The sequence below is a fragment of the Schistocerca serialis genome, chromosome 1, assembly GCF_023864345.2.
Source record: "Schistocerca serialis cubense isolate TAMUIC-IGC-003099 chromosome 1, iqSchSeri2.2, whole genome shotgun sequence".
Classification (NCBI taxonomy): domain Eukaryota; kingdom Metazoa; phylum Arthropoda; class Insecta; order Orthoptera; family Acrididae; genus Schistocerca; species Schistocerca serialis.
The window spans coordinates 850,011,419-850,030,571 of record NC_064638.1 but is presented as its reverse complement, the minus strand read 5'-3'; the positions used below and the strand labels follow the sequence as shown (position 1 = coordinate 850,030,571).

At 41.5% G+C, this 19,153-nt stretch overlaps 2 protein-coding genes across 3 annotated transcripts in view; one reads left to right on the top strand and one right to left on the bottom strand.

The window, feature by feature from the left end:
* Positions 1-568: 568 nt before the first annotated feature.
* LOC126485162 (protein argonaute-2) overlaps positions 569-19,153 on the top strand; it is a gene marked incomplete in the record, with an annotated part of 212,790 nt that continues 194,205 nt past the window's right edge. The window contains 2 exon segments of one of the 2 annotated variants that reach the window (XM_050108838.1): positions 569-1,130; positions 3,163-3,280. In XM_050108838.1, the coding sequence (XP_049964795.1) occupies positions 3,169-3,280 (112 nt within the window). 2 annotated transcript variants of the gene reach the window in all.
* Positions 2,631-3,819, bottom strand: LOC126485175 (39S ribosomal protein L53, mitochondrial). Its single transcript, XM_050108856.1, has 3 exons — positions 3,639-3,819; positions 3,026-3,138; positions 2,631-2,930 (listed from the first exon to the last, which is right to left on the bottom strand). Exons 1-3 carry the CDS (start codon positions 3,782-3,784, stop codon positions 2,773-2,775), a joined length of 417 nt encoding a protein of 138 aa, XP_049964813.1. The 5' UTR covers positions 3,785-3,819; the 3' UTR covers positions 2,631-2,772.

Below are 19,153 nucleotides of genomic sequence, written 5' to 3'. Positions count from 1 at the left end.
CGTCTTACTGAGAAGATTGAAAACCATTTGTAAAATGCGCCGCACACGATAATAAACGCGACTCATTCTTTAAAACAACACGCCATTCAGCACTTTACTTTTGCATTGCCGGTATGCGTACTTCGTCACCGTTACTCGTCCACGAAACACACACATACATACACGATTGAACACACATCGAACTGTTTCCTGTTTTACGAGTAACTTACATCAGTTTGCTTATAAATTAGCAGGTAATAAGTATGTATGTTTCACCGTTAGTGGAGCTGAATCATTGAATTTTATGTCTCCTCTTTTTAGAGACAATTGTGCAACGAATATGAAGAATCAGAAGAAGCGCAATACTGTTGAATGTTACCGGTTAGTAATGCAAGACATCGCAGCCGATATACCCTAAACAATTATCAGTGACACTATCCTACATTTTCTTCCGAGTTTGTAGCACTATACAGTACAGTACACCGGCAACCAACTTTTTTTTGTTCTGACGTCATAGCAACACGTGCTGTGTATTAATTTCTGATGGCGGGAACCAATCCCGTGCGCGGAGCGGTGAAATGGCCTCGGCCAAACAATTGTCCTGCACACAGAGGCACAGGTGAACAGTGAGACGTCGTGTTAGTTCTCATCCTCAAAGCGAAGCTTTCACTGCTGACGCTAATGGTTGAATAGGAGTACTGTTATTGTCAAGTTCACTGCAGATGCCAGTTGGAAATTACAGCACGGGTCACTGCATACCACTATTGTGTGCTGTTCCTGTAAACCAGTACCGTTTAAAGGGATTTGTTTATAACAGCTGAGCTGTATATATACAAACAAGTGTGAACATAAAGGAGTGTACTTAATCGTCTGTGGTGCGGTGTTGTCAATATAGTTGTGTAACATTCCGCTAGGAGAATTATCATTGCCGTTGTTAATAAACAAGATGAACGCGACGGAAAGCTGTTATCGATTTAGAGACCTTGGACGGCGAAAGCGTCGCTGCCATGCTTTCCGGCGTGGGAAGGAATAGTGGTTACGCGCTGAACAGCCGCAATACGCAGTACCACCATGTTTACATTGTGGTGATCAGAATGCACCAACTTAAGCATTTTCGTTCCTATAAAAGGGAGACGGCGCAGTAAACGACAGTAAGTAAAGTACATCCTTTGTCTCAGTTCCTGTTTGGTTAAATAGGGAAACACTTTCTTATTTTTGTTTACGTAGTTATCAGCGACCTTGAGCTTTCCAATGTCGCCTTAACGTAGGTCGTGTATTTTTTATTGGCCTGCATTGTATCGTGGATCACGTCAAGAGCTGTCATCTTTTGTAGTTTAATAAAGCGATAGTTGGGGACCGATGTAAGATAGCGTAAAGAAAGATGATTTTAATATTGTTAGTCTTTTTTTCCGGTAGTACACGAGAATGAAATGGCTACCAGCGACAAATATGATCACTTCTATACCCGGTAGAGCAGTTATTGTATCCATAGCGATCTGTAAAACTTAATAATCCGGTTGTTTTAATTTTTGTCGTGATTATTAAAGATATCAAGATTGCTCTTATCAATCTGAAATACATCGCTTATATATGTCAAAAGGAAGATCCAAGAAATGGCAGATGCGTCACGGGAATTAGCATCGAAAGAATAACTTAACTGCTTGACTACTTGCACTAAGGTGCTTTTACAGTGTCAGATGTTCGGTATGAAATTGCAACATTACAAAATAGTCAACAATAGTTTCAAATGTTTCTCAGGTTTGGACGCAGTAAATGGCTAGCTGTAGGTAAATGCGTTTTACGTTCCCATAACAGACACCTTAAACTTTTCAGTACAAATGTATGGAACTAACCAGATAACCAATAACTTTTCATTATTGTACAGGAAAGGAGATACAATTTCCTCTTTCATTTAGTAGGAAGATTATTCTTTAAAATTTCTCTGCAATAAATGCTGTTAAGTTACAGTCACATATTTTCCAGGCGTATTTTGCATAACAACTGTCACAAAGGAAATAAAGCTCTTTTGCTTCCGTTACATCACTTGTAAAGAATATTTCTGTAAAATCTTCCAAAAGGAAGTTTTACCGTGGACTTCAGCTTAGTTATCAAGCAGTGACACCAGATGTACTACATATATAGAATGTTACCCTTTTTTTTGTTGTTGTTGTGGTATGGGAAGATCATCTCTTGTGACACACACACACACACACACACACACACACAGAGAGAGAGAGAGAGGTTTGTTTATATGCATTATTGTTAATGAAATATTTTAAGCTGCCCTTTATTAAACTTTATTAAGCTAAACAGAATGGACCAATTGATTACAACATGTAGCAGTCCTGAATTTCAGCTTACTACTTTCACATGACTTTCCAAAGATAAACTAATGGGTTAAAACATATAGCAGTCCTGAATTTTAGCTTAACACTTTCACATAACTTTCCGAAACTACACTCAAAATATAATGTTAGTGATATTACTGTTTGGTGGATCAAAAACATTCCAAAATAATGTGCTTGAAAAGTGTGACAGAAGCAACTGAATTTACATAATTTTACATATTTAAAGGCACACACAGGTAACACTCTATTCCACAGGTTTTATTGTTATAAATCGGGACAGTATGAAGGCAACTAGAATAGTACCTGCAACAAAACATGCACAAAATATATACCAAGTCTCTTCATCAAATATGTCTGTAAATGCTGGGACTTGATTGTATAGTGTGTCAATAAGTCTCAAACTATACTGATCTCGGTGCCTAGCCATGATTTTGAAAATTTTCTTCTATTGTCGTCTCCCTGCAGCCTTTCTCTCAGATTTAGTCTTTACAGTTGAGGCAGGCTGTTCAGCTGGTGCAAGGGGTGTTATGTGCTTGTTGTACAATTGCAACAGTTCCAAGGCAGTCAGGTTCTTGCTTTTGAAAATCACTGATTCACCATTAACTGCAAATTGAAAAGGAACAATCTTCCATGATTTTTCTTGTAAAACACCGATTTTACAAAATAAATAAAGTTGTATATAAATAAATAACACTTACCAAGAAAGAAGCTTATGTTGGGTTCGCTTCGGTCACAAAGAATGTCTGTCTTGATGACGCAGCTAGTATTTGACGACAATATCTTAGGGGAAGATATGTGGAACAGGAAGTTTCTGAAACAAAATTGTTTTTTTCAGGTGAAAATGGCAGCCGGAAGGCAAAAGCTGACTGTACCAACAATCGAAGCAGCTAGCACTGGCAGAAGGGAAATTATCTCCATGCTAGGCAAAAATTATGGCTGTGGACAGTGTGGTGGTAAGTAATGTTTAATTACGAGTTATACAATCAAAATTAATTGTGAGAAGCCGCGTTTGTAGAAACGCAGAATCGTTACAGGTTCTCTCTCTGTTCCACCACAGCGATTAAAATAACCTTCTCTAGCACTATCGAACAGTTTTCTCTCTACGTATGAGATATTTAGTAATGTTAGAAGATATACATACGGCTACGCAGGAGTCTCGTACTATATTCGGCCAAAGCCAAATGTATCATCCGTTCAGTAGGGTATCGTCCGTTGTATCGATTTTTCGTCTGCTAAGACAACGTTTGACAAATGCGAATCGTCAAGGCATGCTCACCTGAGCACGCCTTCTGCCGTTTGTGTATAACTTACCTCGTTTCTGTGACATTTTCTTGGAACGGATCAAATTTGACTGAAATCTTTTTAACAGGTTTCAGAGTCACAGAGCGTAACTGTTTCGAAATCGCGCTGATAAGTCCACTAGATCTTGTGAACGTTCCAGAATTGTAGATAGACATAGCTGTATTTGACGCAGTACCACCAACATTCAGTAGTGTTTACTGTTTCGTTCAGCGAACTTGCACGTGTTGGTGCATATCGACTATTATGGATTCACATTTTTTGCTGGAGGTTTTTTTTACATTCGCATTACATAATTAATGTACAGTACAAAATTGTATTCTGTAGCCAAACTGTGTGTTAAGGTGTTTACTAGTGGTAAATTTTCATTTGTCTTTTTCTGCAAGTAGACGTCTCAACATACCAACTTGCAAGTTGCTATGTTGGTATTTCTTGTGATTAGCCAATGGAACACCCCTGATGGATAATGCTAGTGACGTCATCACTCGCCATGTTGATAATTCGCAAGTGAGAGGTCATCGAGCGCGGGGGGACATAGTTATATTATTTATTACCCACTTAGTATTTATTTTGGTGATCTGAAACAAATATGTTTCCTGTTGGACAACGTAAGTATACAGACCTACGATTTTATGATTTGTGTGCGTTATGGTAAACATCAACATTCTGTGCAAAGACGATGTTTGAGGTCACCCTTTGTTTTTAATAGTTGTTGTGACACACATAACATGCAAATGGTAAATTGTACAAGAAAAGAGTAATTCACTAGAGTTTAGATTACTATATCGCTTGTTTAAAGAAGCCATTTATCATTTGATAGTGTCATTCAATTTGCAGCGAAAGTAGTTTTGGTTAGGTTTATAACAACTTCTGGGGCAGGATGTAAAGTATCAAAATGAAATAACGCTTCACGGCCTCCCCAGATTACGCGGTATGGAACATAAGGGATTAGTCATTACAGGCATATGTCAAAGAAATGATATGCACCCTTATTTTATTTGTGCTATAATTGAAACTTTTAGTTTACACCTAGAGAAACTATTGATTAGCTTAAGACATTTTATTCGTGCAGTTAAAACTCTTTTTGCAGCAACCACATCATTTCATCTATTGTTACTTTTTATGTAATCTTTTCTGTCGGTCATGTGCCTACATTAAAATTCATGCCTGTAGGCAGTAATTATCAAAATATTTTTAATTTATTGCGAGAACTGTGCAAGGGCTGAGTTTGTCATTTTTGATAGTTTATGCAAAGAAATGGTTAAAAGTTTGTGGATTTTCCCTTCCTTTTCTTCCTTGCAGTATCTAGTTCAAGGCTGTTGTATGGAATCTCATTAGAAGTGTTTTGTGGTTTTTACTTTTTCCTTCGTGGATCTTTCTTTATACATTTGAGTTTATAGTATGGTGTTACAACTTAGTGTAATGGTGTCAGCAACGCAGCTGATGATTTATTGCATGGAGGTAATGATTTGTTATTGCTAGCACAAGTGTTTTTGTGTTATGCCTGCTATCTATTAACTGCCTCTTTATATCATATGATATCGATGCCAACATCAGCAGGGTTGTGGTGGCAGAGTTTTCAATTTAGGAAGTTTGTCAAAATTTTGTATCAAAATTGTGTCTCTGAAACAAATTAAGATTTTGATAATGAATAACAGGTGCAATGCTTCAGAATATTATGCATTTGATGCTTGATTTGTTAAGAATAAACACGCACATGGTATGTGTTGATTGAAATCTTATTTGGCATCCCCTTTTTGCACTAAACTCTCCTCGAAGATATTTTTATGCATGCTGCTTTTCACTGATATACATTCACTTACTCCACCTGTGTTAACGTATCTCAGCATTTTGGAATCCAATGTAAGGATCAGTGAGTGTCCCAGTACCGTACATTGCCACTGACGTGTGACATGTAATCATGTGGCATGTGATGTAAAACTTGTTGAGATCTAGCTGTTAGTGAACTCCTACCAGTAGGTACCCAAATCCACAACTAAAAAAATGGTATAAGTGTAGATGTCACGTCATCCAGCATTGTAGAGCAATAGCTTCATATGATATCCGAATGATGTAAAGGTCTGAATGACTAAAAATTTACTTGCTGTTTGTTCAGTTTTAGTGTGTGGCACAAGCAGAAACATGTAGATGGCATGTATGTCAATGTGTTTGCCAACAGTGTTGCCACTGTATTGTCATTCAGAAATGAAAGTGCAATGTTGTACTATATGATTCACAGCTGTAGCTGTCAAACCCTCCGAACACCTGTGTCTTCTAATAATTAGCCACCTCGGGCATAATGTAGTTTTGAATAAAATGATCATTTATACAGTTTTAAATCACTGTGAATCCCAATTTGATGCACGCCTTAATACACCAAAATAGAATTTGTTGACCGTCTAAGATTCCCAGTTCTGTTTATATGTACATCATGTTTATAATAAATCGATTGAGGGTTACGGAGACTGAAAACATACAAGACAAAACTACCAAAATACGGAAAATAACATACCTATATGTTATGTTGATCAGAATATTGCATCAGTTCATACAACACAAGTCTGAAGTAAGATTTTGTCAAAGCAAAATATACGGTTATTTTTTAATCCTTTAATTGATTACCATTAATTACACCTTCATCTGTACAATGAAACAATTCACCTATATTGATTTTATTATGACCTCAAAATGCTGTTTAAGGAAACAGTCAAAAACCAATTGAGCTGTGCATGGTGGGGTTATTTCATTGAAGTGCCACACAATAGCTCCTTTGTCATTGTGAAATAACATGTAGTTCTAACTTTCAATAAATGTTTTTAATGTTTGACATAATTTCTAAAAAGGATCCAAAAAATGGCAACTCATATCACACATTGAGAGCTGATAGAGGAAATATAACTAAAATGATAAAAAATGCTGAACTGTGCTGTATTGGCAATCAGCTTTGAGTCATGACATCAACAAAATTGTGGACATAACCAGCTCCTTTACATTCAGTAAGACAATATCACTCTTTTCCACACAATTACTATAAATACAGGACTACAACAGTAACTTTCTATAAATGAAACTATTGGAATAACTAAAAAGTAAATATGATTAAACAGAGCAGTCACACAAGCTTGGGGCTTATGCCCAAGGACTAACCCATCAGCCAGATACAAAAAACACATGAAATTCATTAACACAAACCTTTAAAAAAATTCTACAAAAATAAATCTCACTGCCTTCATTCAACTTATATAAGAACTCTAAAATATCCATCAGTCAAAAAACTACAGTATTAACAATCTATGAAATGCTATGAAATGTTTTACCAGTTTTGACATAGCACTGGTACCGGTACCTTCACTAAAACTCCACAATACCCACATTCATAACATACATTCGAAAAACTGAATAAAACAAACCCTTGTACAAAAACCCAAAATATATTCAGGCTCGGAAAAAAAACCTTGACAAATCTCTCAGTATCTGTATCAAGCAACACAAAAATAAAAAATAAATACAACAAAATAAGATACTTACCCTACCTACACTTTCCCTACTAACCATTGCTAACTGTGTCCCCAACCCCTTGAACCCATAAGCCCCCCCCCCCCCCCCCTCTCTCCCATCTTTCAATCCAGCATCTATTTTTCTATAAAAAAATAATGATAACTGCCCTAATGCCAAAATCTCAAATGAAAAATAAAGGAATCTGAGTCTAAATAACCACTATTCAATAATTTTATTGAAAACCTCTGGCATATACTCGTTTCCCATTAGCTTAATGAAATGGTGAAAAGGACAATAATTCTCAGGGAAACTTTTCTGACTGATACTTTAAGGCAGAAGCGTGCCTTTTCTCCCTCCACGAAATATTCTCAGGGTAGACCTTAGCACTATTGGTTCTAGCTCCCATCTTACAGTTTTCAAACATTATGATTAACTACCAAATGATCAAAACACGTTTTCCCCAAATACCTATATGACACAAATGATCAGAAACTATAACATACCCTTATATATTCTTCTTTTAGCACAAGGACTCTGTTAGTTGAAGCCTTAAAACAACATCGGAACAACTTTCTCCCCACTGCTCCCCACAGAACAATGGGTCCCAATGTCATGCTTCACCTTCCCAAGTGCAGAATAATCTGTTTCCACAATCACCCAGGCTTTCCCTACTCTTCAGCCACAATAAGTTGACAGTTCACGTGGCGGGTGTCTTGGAATGGTAGCAGGTGTGACTTGGGGTCGACCGAAGCGTCCGATCCCACCTTTCGGCTTTGACCCGTGACGTAAGGCTGCTGTGGTGTGTGACGTTACGATGGCGCGGAATTTAGTTTGTGAGAGCGGCGTGTTTATAGGAGTCGTTTTGATGCGATCGGTGGTGCTCTCTGGTGATGTGTTAGGTGATGTTTTTGGTTTAGTTTGCGAGTGTAATGTCGTGTGTGAATTTTGGTAAAGTGCTTTTTTTATGTATTTTGTAGGTACTGATATGACTGACAGGGTCAACAGTTTTCGGTTGTCGGCCGTGATGGAGGACAGTGCGTTGTCTCTAGTAAAATTTCTTCAACTATTCGGATTTTTGGAAGAAGTCGTGAAGTGTTCAGTATGTCGTGAAGAAATGAGGCTTACTTAAAGCTCCAGCGTCTCGAACCCGGGATGGCTGTATGTGGAGATGTCGTAAGGATAACAAGTCAAGGGAAGTGTTCGATCCCAATGTGTGGCTGTGAATGTTGGTATTGATATCGGGAGATGTTTTTAAGCTATATAGGTCAAGGGAAGTGTTAGGTCCTAATTTATGGGATCAGGAGCTGCTGTTGAGCTATATAGGTCAAGGGAAGTGTCCGATTCCAGATGATATTGTGTTTAGTGGTGGGGAGTTTTGTGATGTCGGTTCTTTTCGTCGTTTTGGATGGTTTTGTATGGGGGTGGGTTTCTAAATTTGTTTGTATTTAGTTTGTCCCCACCCAAAAAACCCCTATTTCCCGCGCTTGTCCCGTTAGTGTCATTAGGCTTTTTGTGGAACGTGTGTGTGTTTGTTTTTCGATGTATTTTCATCTTCATAATGTGTACGTAATGACTTTATATGCGCCCTATTGGAATCGTGGTTTATGGTCGTTTCCGCCATATTTGTGACGTCATGGGTCAAAGCAGACAGGCGGGATCGGACGCTTCTATATTTCCGTGACTTGCCAAGCAGAGACGAGCGATGAGGGAGAGGCAACGCTGAATCATTTCCACAGTGTTGGCACCATTACCTGTGTGTTGTGCTTACACAAAAACAGACATGCAAAAAAAAAGAAAAGAAGGTAGCTATTGGAGACAAATGAATGTCTTCCAGGTAGTAGCATTTTCACCACTACTGGCAGCACCAGTAAAAATCATCAATTTTTCATGGCCATACTGTATATGCTCTCTGTACTTATAAGTTTACACCCGTATTCTGCAAGTCACCTTACCATGTGTGGAGAGGGTACTTCTGGTACCACTACATGTTTCCTTTTCCCTATTCCACTTGCAAATGGTGCATTGGAAGAATGATTGTCTGTAAACCTCCTTATTACCTTTCATTTCTCAGATTTTCTCGTGACCATTTTAGAAGATGTATGTGGGAGGAAATAACATCTTGGAACATACTCTGGAATTGCAATGTACAAATCTGTGTAATGTGCTATGCCTCTCTCGTAACATCTCGTACAGCAGGGTTGTTTTAATTTAACTTGATCCAAATAGAAATCCTGTGGGCATTAAAAAAAATAAATAAATAAATAAAGCCCAACTATATTTAATTGTGACAATTTGTTTAACATACAAAATGTTACATAGTTTGCCATATATAAATTAAAAAGAGTCATCATATTTATTGAAGGCAACTATTTGTATTATATGGAACTGGGGACCTATAAATGAAGGAGAGGCTTTGTCCCTGCCGTAGTCCTCAGTGGTTCACAACCCTACAACAGGCTGCAGAAGTCCACTCACCCCACTACCGTCCTACACCGGACCCAGGGTTATTGTGCGGTTTGGCCCCCAGTGGACCTCCCGGGGAATGTCTCACACCAGATGAGTGTAACCCCAATGTTTGTGTGGAAGAGTAATGACGGTGTACGTGGCTGGCACACTGGATCTCGACACTAATCCGCCTGGCTGATTCGTGCCGGGGTCCGCCACGCCTTCCTGCCAGGAAAGTTGTGCATTAGACCACACGGCTAACCCAGCGGGCTAGGCAACGATCTACTGTCACAATAATTTATTTTATTAATATTGTGTTTTAAAGTTTTTAGAATATAAAAAACAATAACAGTTAGACTTCTGGGGGAGAGGGCGGGGGGGGGGGGGGGGGGGGGACAATCTTTATGTAGAATTGTAATGACAGTAATGTACAATTTAGTTTGAATGCAAAAATTTATAGATCCTCACTAATTTCTCAGGCTTTTGCTTTCTAAATGATTTCTTAATTTTGACCCAACAAGCCTGTAGATGGAGAAGATTCCCTCAGTGGTTGCAGTGCTGGCAGCACAAGAAATGAGGCACCAGTAAAGTAGCTGTAGCTGTAAAAGTGGATTAGTGTTTTAAATAAATTAGTCATATGAGTTTAAATCGAACTACTTAATTGACAATATAGGAAAATCCCAAGAAGATTAAAACCCAGTTTTGCACAACACATCTTTCTTTCTGAAAAAAGTGCTCTTGTGCTGAGTAAATGGTCTCGTGATGGAACATGTCAGTTTGTTTTCTCTTACATGTCTCTTATATTATAGTGTCTGGTTAGGGTCCCAGAATGGTGAGCATTACTCAAAAATTGGTCAATCAAGTGTTTGGTAAGCCATTTCTTTTGTGAATGAATTACATTTCCGTAAAACTCCTCCAATGAATCCTAGTTTGGCGCCTACTTTTTCACAATATGTTTTCTTGATCATTCCACTTCAGGTCACACCAGTCAGTAACAGTATGCCTAGTGGCACCTTTCTCATAAGCAAAAAGCTATACAGAAGACCGATAACAAAAAATATTGCAAGCCTTGATTTTTCTAATCAATTACCCTGTATGACTGATGTCCAGAAGTTGTCTTTCCTATAAGAGAAGAAGCAACTTGGACCAATCTCATATTCTTGCCACACTTTCACATAATCAGCAAGAACAACTAACTTCTGTAGAAAACAAATGGTGGATGACATGCCCCACATTCCTTCATACAACAGTCTATTATTAAAATTAATGCAGAGCTTCATTTTCACAATCAGTATAAGAAATGCAGCACCCTTGAATTCCAATTTACAGATGTCGGCACTCGTACAACTTACCAGAACTTTAAAATTTACCACAAAAGAGTGCCACATTCAATAACACAATTCCTTCACTTTCAAATACACCACCCACAACATTGTTAGATCATGAGTCGAAGCCTATACCCGGTTGTGAACGCTAAAGTTGGCGCAAACGACTGCTTTGAAAAGAGAATGATAATTTCTAGTAATTTCATGTTGTATCAGAAGTGTCTAGCTGATCCACTTACTATGTGAGAATTTAGATTATGATGAACAAACAGCCTTACCTTGAAGTACTCCAGTGGATGTTGATTGAGAGCTTGCTACTAATCTTAGATTGACAAAAAGAATAGAAAATTAACCAGAATTTTTATTTCGGTGCTCAAACAGAAGAGATCAGAAAACCGGCAATATTTATTTGGCTTCTTTATCATTTTTTGGACTATGGCTTGTAGTGATAGACTGAGACAGCCTGAAGTGTTGATGGGGTAAAATGTGATAGCTTGAATGAAACTATCGAAATTGAACACAAAACCTTAATTGTGGTGATATACTGATATGTAATGTAGCTAAGGCCCTGGTTAAGTTGAAAGGTTACAGTTTGGTTCAGACTTGACAAAACTATTAATTGTGATGTTATGAGAATAACTAACTTTTGATATGACACATATTTAATGAATAACTGGATTTCAGTGAGTGGTGTATGTCAGCAGTTGGATTCTGTGTTTGCAGAAAGCAGAGGACTGGTATCTATAGTTTCAGCATTTTCCGGCAGATTATTTTCATTCTCCATTTAATTTTCATTATGCTAATAACTTCCTCCACTTCATTAGGTTCCCTGTCCACTTGTTTGTTTTCCTGTCTCTCCTATTGGTTGTATCAACCTTCTGCAAAATACATAAGAGTGAATTATGGCTAATCGTGTAGATGTAGATGTCCCATCATGCATCTCTAGATTGCCTACTGAGCAAGCCTTGGTTTTTTATATATTTGAACTTACCCACAGTTTTTAGAATGTCTGTGCATATATAGAAGTGCCGTGACTTTTAGTCATATATTCAGTTGTTGTTTTACTTGCTTGGTTCATTTGTTCTCTGCCTGAGGGTGATTACTAAACGATTCAGTTCTGTTTCAGTCACAAAACTAAATTATTTTCAAAAAAACATTACTGTTATCACAATTTTGTAAGACTCTAATATTGATTGTATAACTTAACCAATAATTATTTTTTCTCAATTAGTAGCATTAATGTGGTGGAGGTTACAGGTTTCTCACATAGTCCACCCGCTACACACACACACACACACACACACACACACACACACACACACGATGTTGTGCTTCGTTCCATAATTCGCTGGTGATATATACAAAAAATGCTAAATATCTCAAGAAAATGTCTTCTCCAAGTTGTAGATAGTACCTGCAGTAGTCCATAAATTGTTTCATAACTCGCTTCAAAACAGTTAAATGAATTAATTGAGAGCCTGACACAGCAGTAAATACACTACTGGCCATTAAAATTGCTACACCAAGAAGAAATGCAGATGATAAACGGGTATTCATTGGACAAATATATTATACTAGAACTGACATGTGATTACATTTTCACGCAATTTGGGTGCATAGATCCTGAGAAATTAGTACCCAGAACATACACACCTGGCCATAATAACGGCCTTGATACGCATGGGCATTGAGTCAAACAGAGCTTGGATGGCGTGTACAGGTACAGCTGCTCATACAGCTTCAACACGATACCACAGTTCATCAAGAGTAGTGACTGGCGTATTGTGATGAGCCAGTTGCTCGGCCACCATTGACCAGACGTTTTCAGTTGGTGAGAGATCTGGAGGATGTGCTGGCCAGGGCAGCAGTCGAACATTTTCTGTATCCAGAAAGGCCTGTACAGGACCTGCAACATGCGGTCATGCATTATCCTGCTGAAATGTAGGGTTTTGCAGGGATCGAATGAAGGGTAGAGCCAAGGGTCGTAACACATCTGTAATGTAACGTCCACTGTTCAAAGTGCCATCAATGCGAACAAGAGGTGACTGAGATGTGTAATCAATGGCACCCAATACCATCACGCTGTGTGATACACCAGTATGGTGATGACGAATACACGCTTCCAATGTGCGTTCACCATGATGTCTCCAAACACGGATGCAACCATAATGATGCTGTAAACAGAATCTGGATTCATCTGAAAAAATGACGTTTCGTCATTCGTGCACCCAAGTTCGTCGTTGAGTATACCATCGCAGGCGATCCTGTCTGTGATGCAGTGTCAAGGGTAACCGCAGCCATGGTCTCCATGCTGCTGCAAACATCGTCAAACTGTTCGCGCAGATGGTTGTTGTCTTGCAAATGTCCCCATCTGTTGACTCAGGGATTGAGACGTGGCTGCACGATCTGTTACAGCCATGCGGATCAGATGCCTGTCATCTCGACTGCTAGTGAAATGAGGCCATTGGGATCCACACACACAAAATGTCATTCATCTTTCATCATTTAAAAAATAAAAGTGTTCCAAGAAAAGTTTTTCATTCTACAGCACTTCCGGAAGTCAAGGACCCTGCCAAAACGGGACATCATAAGTGGGGTAGAGCAAGCCATAAGGAGACTACCTGAAGAGGCTGCAGAAGAAGTAAGAAGAGGTGTCTGCAAAGTACTAGACAAAGCAAAGATGCCGAAGAATAACATTTCGGCGACAGGACACAAGGCACTATGGGCACTCCCTGATTGCAGGCTCCCAGGCTGTGCTGAGATGGTAGCCACTGTCGTGGTTGATTAGTTTGTCGTGTAACCATATTTCTATGGACTCATTGATTACTGAGTCCCAAAATTCGTTTTTACTGCATATTTTCTTTGTGTCCCCGAAATCGAAGCTGTGCTTCCCCACAATACTATGTTCCGCCACAGCAGCAGATTTGTTGGTCTGACCCAAGCGTACATGCCTGATGTTTTCATTTCAACGCTGTGAGATGCAATGCTGCATCTGTCCTATGCATTGCATCCCACATTTGCAATCGATCTAGTACACACCAGGTGGCGTCAGACCTAGTGGATCCTGTGGATCCTTGGTTGAACCGAGAAGGTCTTTGATTTTTCCCGCTGCACGGAAAACGGTCTTCACTTTATGTTTCTGGAGAATTCTTGCGATCTTGGCTGTTGGAGGACCCATATATGGCTAGAACGCACAGCCCATTCTTCGTCTTCATCCAGTCTCTCGTATCTTGTTGTTGGTCTTCAGAGCTCCCATTATTTGTATCACACTGTATCCATTTTTCTTGAAGGTGTTCTTGAGGTGTTGCAATTCTCCTGGCAAACTTGCATTATCGCAGATGGACCTGGCTCTGTGCACTAAGGTGTTGAGTACAGAATTGCATTGCGCAGGGTGGTGGCAGCTGTTGGCATTAAGGTATAGGTCTGTGTGGGTTTCTTTCTGTACACTGCGTGTCCCAGCATGCCGTCCATGTTCCTTGTGATCAGGATATCCAGAAAAGGTAAGCTTCTGTTCTCTTCTATCTCCATGGTAAATCTGATATTTCCATGTATACTATTGAGGTGTTGATGGAAATCTAGCAGTTTGTTCCTGCTATGTGGCATACCTGTAGAAGGCTTTTGGCTTGTGTTTAGCAGTGTCCAGTGCCAGCTTTCCGAAGTGCTCCATGTGTAGGTCAGCTATGCCTGGGGTGCTAGGGGGAAGCCCATAGCTATACCATCTATCTGTTTGTAGAACTTTCCACCACATTTGAAGTAGGTGGTGGTTAGAACATGGCAAAAGAGCTTGATGATACCCTCTTCAAAGTGTTCTTCGAGTAAAGTCAGGGAGTCTTCTATTGGTACTTGTGTGAATAAGGATGTCATATTGAAGCTGACTGGTAGGTCTTCATTTTCCAGCCTCATTCCCTGTAGTACCTTCACAAACTCAGCCAAGTTTTTCACGTGGTGTGGACCGTAACCCACCTAGGATTTAGCATCTGTGATAAATGCGTAACAATACCATATGTCGGCTAGTTCATAGTGATCAAAATAGGTCATAATGGGACGCCTTCTTTCTGGTCCTTCGGGAGGCCATAGGACGTGGTGGTGCTAGTGCCCTCAGGTATAGCTTTCTGATGATATTCTTCTCTAGTCCGGAGTTGCTGAGCATCTCAACGGTCTTGCGAGTCACTGTTGTGGTGTGGTCCTTCCCTAGTCGTTTGAAGGCAGGATCCTGCAGGAGGATGTTGATTTTTTGTCAATAGTCTTCTGATGTAAGCAGCACAGTCGGGTTTCCTTTGTCCACTGCCAAGACCACTGTGTCCTTGTCCTCCCTGAGTTCCCATAGTGCCTTGTGTTCTGCTGCCGAAATGTTATTCTTCGGCATCTTTGCTTTGTCTAGTACTTTGCAGAAGTCTGTTCTTTCTTCTCCTCGGAACCGGGGCGGAGTTTAGACCCTTGGACAGCACCTCTTGTGTTGGCCCATCCAGTTCCTTGTTTGTTAGATTAATGACCACCTTGTTGTTGTCGCACTTCCGGAAGTCAAGGACCCTGCCAAAGCGGGACATCATAAGTGGGGTAGAGCAAGCCATAAGGAAACTACCTGAAGAGGCTGCAGAAGAGGTAAGAAGAGGCGCCTGCAAAGTACTAGACAAAGCAAAGATGCCAAAGAATAACATTTCGGCGGCAGGACACAAGGCACTATGGGCACTCAGAGAGTGAAGACCATTTTCTGTGCAGCTGGAAAAATCAAAAGACCTTCTCGGTTCAACCAAGGATCCACAGGATCCACTAGGTCTGACGGCACCTGGTGTGCACTACATCGGATGTGAATGTGGATGCAATATATAGGACAGACACAGTGTTGCATCTCATAGCGCCGCAATAAAAGCATCAGGCATGTACGCTTGGGTCAGACCAACAAATCTGCTGTGGCGGAACATAGTATTGAGGGGAAGCACACTTTCCATTTCGGGGACACACAGAAAATATCGAGTGCAAATGGATTTTGGGACTCTGTACTCAAACGAGTCCATAGAAAGATATTTACATGACAACCTAATCAACCACGACAGTGGCTACTATCTCAGCACAGCCTGGGAGCCTGCAATCAGGGAAATCAGATAAGAACGTTCCGTTCCACCAAGGGCCACGGACGGAGAGGACAGAGATGGATGCCGGGACACGAACCCCGCACACGTGTCCTCAGCATTGTCTGGGCTGCCTCTATACGTGGAGCGTCACGATTGGTTTTCACTTTTCTGCTACCAAGTCAGTTTGCATCAACTTCTGGCGGTATAAGGCGTTTCTTCCACGGTCCTTACGACTGGGCCAAAATGCTCTCCCATTCGTGAATGCAATGAAATTATTAGGGCTGACGTTCGATGGGAAACTCAGTTGGTCTCCCCACACGTCCTATCTGGTTGCACGCTGCACCTGGTCCCTCAATGTCCTTCGTGTATTTAGTGGTATTTCTTGGGGAGCTGATCGGACTGTCCTCCTCTGCCTCTATCAATCTCTTGTCCGCTCCAAGTTGGATTATGGATGCATTGTCTACTCCTCTGCATGGCCATCTATCTTAACACCGTCTAAATACAATTCACCATTTAGGGATCTGTCTCGCCACTGGTGCCTTCCGTACTAGCCCAGTTGAGAGTCTATACGCGGAATCTGGTATACTACCACTGTCATACAGGCGTGACATCCTACTCAGTAGGTATGCGTGTCGGCTTCCTTCCAAGCCAGGCCACCCAACCTTTAACCCTCTTTTTTTATGACATTCTTGACCGCCAATACAAGATCTACATTTCTTCTCTGCAGCCTCCCAGCATCCACTTTTGTCACCTGCTTCCTCAGGTGCAGTTCACACTTCCTGCCACTTTCTGAATGGGCGAGAGGCCTTCACCACCTTGGCTTCAGGCACATGTTTGTGTTCATTTTGACCTCAGCTTGTTCCCGAAGGATTCAACTCCAGAGCTGACCTATCAATGCAATTTTCTCGAACTTCGCTCACAACTTGCCGATAGCATATTTTTGTACACTGATGGTTCCACGTCTGCCCACGGTGTTGGCTGTGCTTTTGTCATTGGGGATGATAAGTTTTAATACCGGCTTCTTGATCAGTGCACAATTTTTACCGCAGAGCTTTTTGCCCTCTTATCTGGTTGTTCACTACGTTCGGGGGCACCAGCTCACTGGCTGTGAGATCTGCTCTGACTCCCTCAGTGCCCTTCAGAATTTGGATGATCCAGATCCAGTCCACCGAGCCGTTTGACAAATCCAGGACTACCTTCATTTGTTCCTGGATGGGGGAGCCCAAGTGATGTTCATGTGAGTTCCTGGCCTTGTTCGTTTGCGTGGGAATGACGCTGCTGATGCTGCAGCCAAGGCCGCAGTCCATCTCGGTCGGCCCGCCTCTTACTCTGTTCCCTCGCAAAATATTCGTAATTTTTTCTATCGGTGCATCAAGTCAAACCTCTCCCAACAGCCTGGTCGACTTCCTGCTGGCCGTCTTGCCATGAGGAAGTAATGTTTGCTCGGTTATGAATAGGGCACTGTTGCTTTAGTCACCGCCACTTGTTTAGTGGTGACCTTGCACCCAGCTGTCTTTTCTGTAGCCAGCCATTAACAGTCAGACATTTCCTGATCTTCTGCCCCTATTTTAGCTACTTATATCTCAGAGCCAGGTGCCGCCCGCCCTGCCGGACATTTTAGCGGATGACGTGCTAGCTGTGGCTCGTGTTTTAAGTTTTTTTAAAAGCAGTAAGATGACAAAAGAGATTTGATTTCTACCTGGTGTCTCCTGTGTCTTGTCGACATCTTTTAGATACTCTTCCCGCCCCCCTCCCCGTATTGGACCTTGAAACAGTTTTTTGCCCTCGCGGTTCCAGCATTCTGTGGTTCTATACTGGGCGCCTATGACCTTAGATGTTTTGCGCCCAAACACCCCCCCCCCCCCCCCCTCCCCAAAAAAAAAAAAAAAAAAAGGCCAACGTTGTTTGTAAGCTGCTGGGACGTATGGTGTGTGTGTCGGCGATTGGGTTGGGTCCTGGAGTTACGTGGCCTACTGGCTCCATGTCAGGCGGCTTCTGTCAGGGTCGCTCTACCTCTGATAATCTTGTGCCCCTCGAGTCTGCCATCCAAACAGCCTTTTCCAGACGCCAACACCTTGTTGCCGTCTTTTTATGATCTACACAAAGCTTATGACACCACCTGGCCGTATCATATCCTTGCCACATTATACGAGTGGGGTCTCCGAGTCCCACTCCTGATTTTTATCCAGGATTTCCTGTCGTTCTGTACTTTCCGTGTCCAAGTTGGTGCCTCCCATAGTTCCTCCATATCCAGGAGAATGGGATCCTGCAGGGCTCTGTATTGAGTGTAACGCTATTTTTAGTGGCCATTGACGGTCTAGCAGCAGCAGCAGCTGTAGGGCCGTCCGTCTCACCCTCTGCATTTCGTACTGCTCCACCAGTACTGGTGTTCCTGAGCGGTGCCTGCAGAGAGCCATCCACAAGACGCAGTCATGGGCTCTAGCCCAAGGCTTCCAGTTTTCGACCGCTAAGTCGTGTGTCATTCACTTCAGTCAGCGTCGTACCGTTCATCCGGAACCAGAAATTTACCTTCATGATGATCCACTCACTGTAGTGGAGACATATCGATTCTTAGGACTTGTTTTCGACAACCGATTGACTTGGCTACCTCACCTTCATCAACTTAAGTTGAAGTGCTGGCTGTACCTCAATGCCCTCCACTGCCTGAACAACACCAGCTGGGGTGCGATCTCTCTACTCTGCTGCAGATCTACAAAGCCCTTGTTTAATCCCGCTTTGACTAGGGGAGTCTGGTTTATGTTTTCGGCAGTGCCTCAGCGTTGACCCCGTGCACCACTGTGGCGTTCGCCTAGCGACGGGAGCTTTTAGAACGAGTCCGGTGACCAGTGTCCTGGTGGAGGCCGGAGTCCATTCATTGCAGATCCGACGTGCACAACTGCTCGCCAGGTACATTGCACACGTTCGTAGTTCTCCTGAGTATCTGAATTACCATCTCCTTTTTCCACCCACGGCAGTTCATCGCCCACATTGGCAGCCCAGGGCAGGCCTAATGATTGCAATCGCATGTGATCCCTTCTGTCTGAACTGGAGTCCTTCCCTTTACCACCTTCCATCCAGGTACGTCTGCATACACCTAAGCCGCAGATTCATCTGGACCTTTCGCATGATCCTAAGGACTCAGTTAGTCCTGCCGCTCGCCGCTGTCACTTCATCTCAATTCTTGACG

Bases quoted from the DNA above. Each gene is read 5' to 3' on its own strand.
- LOC126485175 (XM_050108856.1), bottom strand. From the start codon at position 3,784: ATGTCTATCTACAATTCTGGAACGTTCACAAGATCTAGTGGACTTATC. The intron at 3,139-3,638 runs GTAAGTTATACA...ATTTTGTTTCAG, and splicing joins GAAAATGTCACAGAAACGAG to AAACTTCCTGTTCCACATAT. The intron at 2,931-3,025 runs GTAAGTGTTATT...TTCAATTTGCAG, and splicing joins CAACATAAGCTTCTTTCTTG to TTAATGGTGAATCAGTGATT.